Source organism: Argentina silus (genome assembly GCF_951799395.1).
Source record: "Argentina silus genome assembly, chromosome: 4".
Classification (NCBI taxonomy): Eukaryota; Metazoa; Chordata; class Actinopteri; order Argentiniformes; family Argentinidae; genus Argentina; species Argentina silus.
Window position 1 is genome coordinate 4267436 of NC_139658.1, and position 3944 is coordinate 4271379.

Here is a 3944-nt window from a genome sequence, read left to right on the forward strand (position 1 = left end):
TATTTGTCAATTAAATGTCTAATAGCAACTTACAGCCAAATCCTGACTTTGTACATCCATTCAAATTCTCTATAGCCTCCAATAAATACAGTCATCAAAGTACGCTTCGGCCCATAATAGTGACATGCATGAACTAATGATTTAGAACCCCAATTACAAATTGCCTTATTCTCATGAGTACTGATCTAAAACGATGGCAAAACTAAATTACTTATGAGCAACACAGTAAGGAACCTACAGTATCTCGTCGTTTTGAGTATCAGTGGTCAGGGAAAGTAGACAAGTGCAGAAGGGTTTCGTTGAGTATTGGGCGAAAGCATTAGACGTATCTTTGCCCTCACTAACTTCTTTGGCCCCTTAATTATGGGGGTAGAGTAACGCTACACCCTGCATCACAAAAAGACGCTTTGTCCTCAAACCACTCTATCACCCTCCTGTGTGCCTAATCCAAAGGAATCTTTAGGATCCGATTTGTTGTGCTCGAGTAAACAGGAGCCAAATTGTTTTAGTGTAGCTGTGGTGAACTGAATGGTGGAATTACTGGACATCAGTTTACAGATCTACCAAAGAAAAATTGGGGACCAAAAGTCATAAGTGAAATGTATAATCAACAAAAAAATTATAATCTGAAAGCATCTGACACAGTAGTGGAAGTATGGTAAATAGATTACAGAGCCGGCTAGGCTTTCATCTGCAAAGTAGAAACAGAAATTGAGTATTTACAATACTCACTGCAAGGATTATCAACCCATGATAAAACTATGTGCCATTTTCCCGTCCTCCAGTTTGTTTGGTGTTGTATTGCATAATCGCCTATCTTTTTACCCTTATTAAACAGTTTAATCTGACCTGATACTAAGCTGCTCAGGGCTCATCCACCAGGTAAATGGAGGACAGTTCTTGGTAATTAGAGCACTCTCCTTGGCCCAGCTCTTGTCTAGAGCGGACGCAACACACACACTCTTACACACACACTCTCACACACACACACACACACACACACACACACACACACACACACACACACACACACACACACACACACACACACACAGACATGCACTAGTGTCGACTAACACACACACACACACACACACACACACACACACACACACACACACACACTCCCTTACAAGGACGATGTTGTTGAGGCCACTTGGGGGGCGTGGTGTTTTCTCAGGTATACAAAGAGCTAGTGCTTTTAGAGGCATAACACTGGTGTGTGAGAGACGATGGGGCTGCGTGTGGATATGGCTGTGCCACTGCTTGCTATGGTGCTCATGATGACCTACATCTGTGAGGCAGGTAAGGCATCCATACTTATTTTTCTATACAAATTCTGCAATGAAGTAGTCCTATCTTTACCGCCCCAGAAAGGCAGCTCAGTTGCAGGTGTTTCAAAACAACTGAGAGATTATCGGAAAAAAAAAAAAAATCACTTGTGATGTGTTCAACCAGTGTAACATCCCAATCTTTGGGATTCATATCCATCGTTGTAGTCAATGCCAGCTAGAGTCTTTAACTGACCATCAAAGTGATAGTGTTTTAGACTGGGTAATGTGATTCATATGTTTGAGGAAAAACTAATCTATTTTGATATGGCACAATCAGTTTCCTTTGTGCTCCTGACAGTAGATGTAAAGAGACGACTCCCATGCACTCACACATTCATGCATACAAACACATACAAACTTGACTTTAATCCTACTCTGATCAGAGCCATTAGGTATTGTTAGGTACTGTGAGTGTTAGGTACTGTTTTTGTTTTTGAAGCTCTGCTGAGGAAGTCGACGGCGGCTGCCTTCCTGAGACCTCTCAGAGAGAAACGTGCTGCAGAGTGTTTCCCTGCAGGCTGCAGTGTGGAGGATAGCGAGACAGAGGAGCTACTGGAGGCCAACTCAGACTATGTGAGTTCTGCCTGGCACAGGCGCATGTGGGTGTATGAGTGGGTACACTCTGTATTGTGTTTCACAATATTGTTTGGAACATGGACCAGGCTGAGTGTCAAGAATGAAAACATAAAGCTCAATGCAATCAAAGCTGCATTGTGGTACTTAGAAAGCAGCTTTTTTTTTTACGATGGTCAAATAGAATTACATATTGGTTATTGGGTATTGTAAAACTGTACAACTACTACAGTACTGTTGTTGTCTCTGAGCAGAGATTTTATCTCAGTGAATGGATGAATGGATGAATAAAGCAAAAACATCCAGCAAATCTGTGCCGTCCACAGACTGTGTTGAGGAACACTGATATGTTACATAGGAGTGTCATACAATGTTCCAGGGCAGTGAAGCAGCTTCCACCAGTGTGCTCTGGCATACAGCAGAGACGGTGAAGAGGGGAGGTTAGACAAAGCCAGGTTATGTCATTACCATTGACTTGGTTACTTTGAGTACCTGCTGAAGTGATCCAATTCCTTACTTTCACTTTGACAACTGTTACTACTGCAGAACATAAACGATTGTGGCCGACTGACCAAGAGATTCTGTTTATTATGAACATACTTTTTTAGCTGTGTACTGTTTGAAGTGCAACTTTTGAATTGTGTTTATGGATAAGATTACTTTTTGAATTCACAGGAGGAAAGTTCAAAGATGAAGTTGAATGGCGTTGCTGAGGCAGGGGTGAACTCTGTAAGTTCTTTCAAGCTGTGTTTCAGTGCTTATGTTCAAGCAGACTGGCTAATGCTAACAACAGGACAGACAGTCTGTGATGAACAATGTAATGCTGTCTAAAATATAGCACTACCTCTTCATGCAAATGTTCTCATCTTCTTGGAATTTTGATTTTTACTGATTCAAAATTTCAAGTGAAATGTGAAAAATGTGATGCACACAGTCCATATTTGATATGGTAAAATGTCTTATGTCTTATGTGTCCTGTTATCAGAGCCCTGGTAGCGAGGCTATGCTGGTGGAAGGCTCAGGGATGTAGCCCTGGGGTGGAGCAACATCATCATGGCGCCTGAGGTTATAGGCTGATGCCCAGGGACACTGGAGGATCAGTACAAGCCTGGGTCATATCATTAATGAACGACAAGATGCAAGGCCAAATAACCCACTTTGATCATCTCTGACATTACTGGGGGGTTGTTGTTTTCTCTGCGCTGTCAAAGAACTTGGTTCATGACTTGTAAAAGTGTTGCTAAAGTTCTTTATGATTTTAAGAAAATTAAACATAACAACACCACTGAGATTAGTGTAGTCTACCTCCATCTGAAGGCTGTGTTCTACTGGTTTCCTTGGTAAGGGCTATAGTTTACAAACTGCTAACCTGCATCCTGGTGCTTTGTAAAAATGGTGCTAAATACCTTTATCAATTTTTCCATCATCGCATAGGTACAGTACCTCATAAGCCATGTAGTTCAACTAAATCCCTTGTCTGATACCTGTTAACAATTTCCTGAGGTTAGCCCACTAATGATGATGATGTCATTGAAAATGTTTCAAAACAATTACTTAATATACAATAGATTTCAAAGTTAACCATTTACAAGTACAATTGTAAAGAAAAGTTAGAAAATGTCTCCCATGTAGCTTACTCGTAAGGGAATATATACAAAGGATAACTAAATTACCTATATTACTTTAACAAAACATATATATATATGTATATATATATATATATATATATATATATATATATATATATATATATATATATATATATATATATATAGAATGATAATGCTGAATACAGAATTCATATCTAAGATTTCTGTGTAAATATTTCAATAAATGAATATTTTAACCAACTCTTATAAGTTGTCATTCTTTGTTGAAGTTAAGTGTTTCATTTATTCATCAAGACATGCGTGAAGTATGAGTTCATTTATCATGCAGAGCAATAATGCATTGTTGGAGAGCAATTTCTGTAGCCTGTTACTCTGCTGCCCTCTTCTGGCATAGGTTTAAGCAGAACACATCTAAACGGCTCATTAC

General features: G+C 39.5%; 1 protein-coding gene across 1 annotated transcript; it reads left to right on the forward strand.

Moving 5' to 3' along the window:
* Positions 1–1229: 1229 nt before the first annotated feature.
* LOC310803393 (uncharacterized protein) lies at positions 1230–3548 on the forward strand. Its single transcript, XM_083668134.1, has 4 exons — positions 1230–1305; positions 1774–1907; positions 2583–2636; positions 2893–3548. Exons 1-4 carry the CDS (start codon positions 1233–1235, stop codon positions 2935–2937), a joined length of 306 nt encoding a protein of 101 aa, XP_083524260.1. The 5' UTR covers positions 1230–1232; the 3' UTR covers positions 2938–3548.
* Positions 3549–3944: the final 396 nt, after the last annotated feature.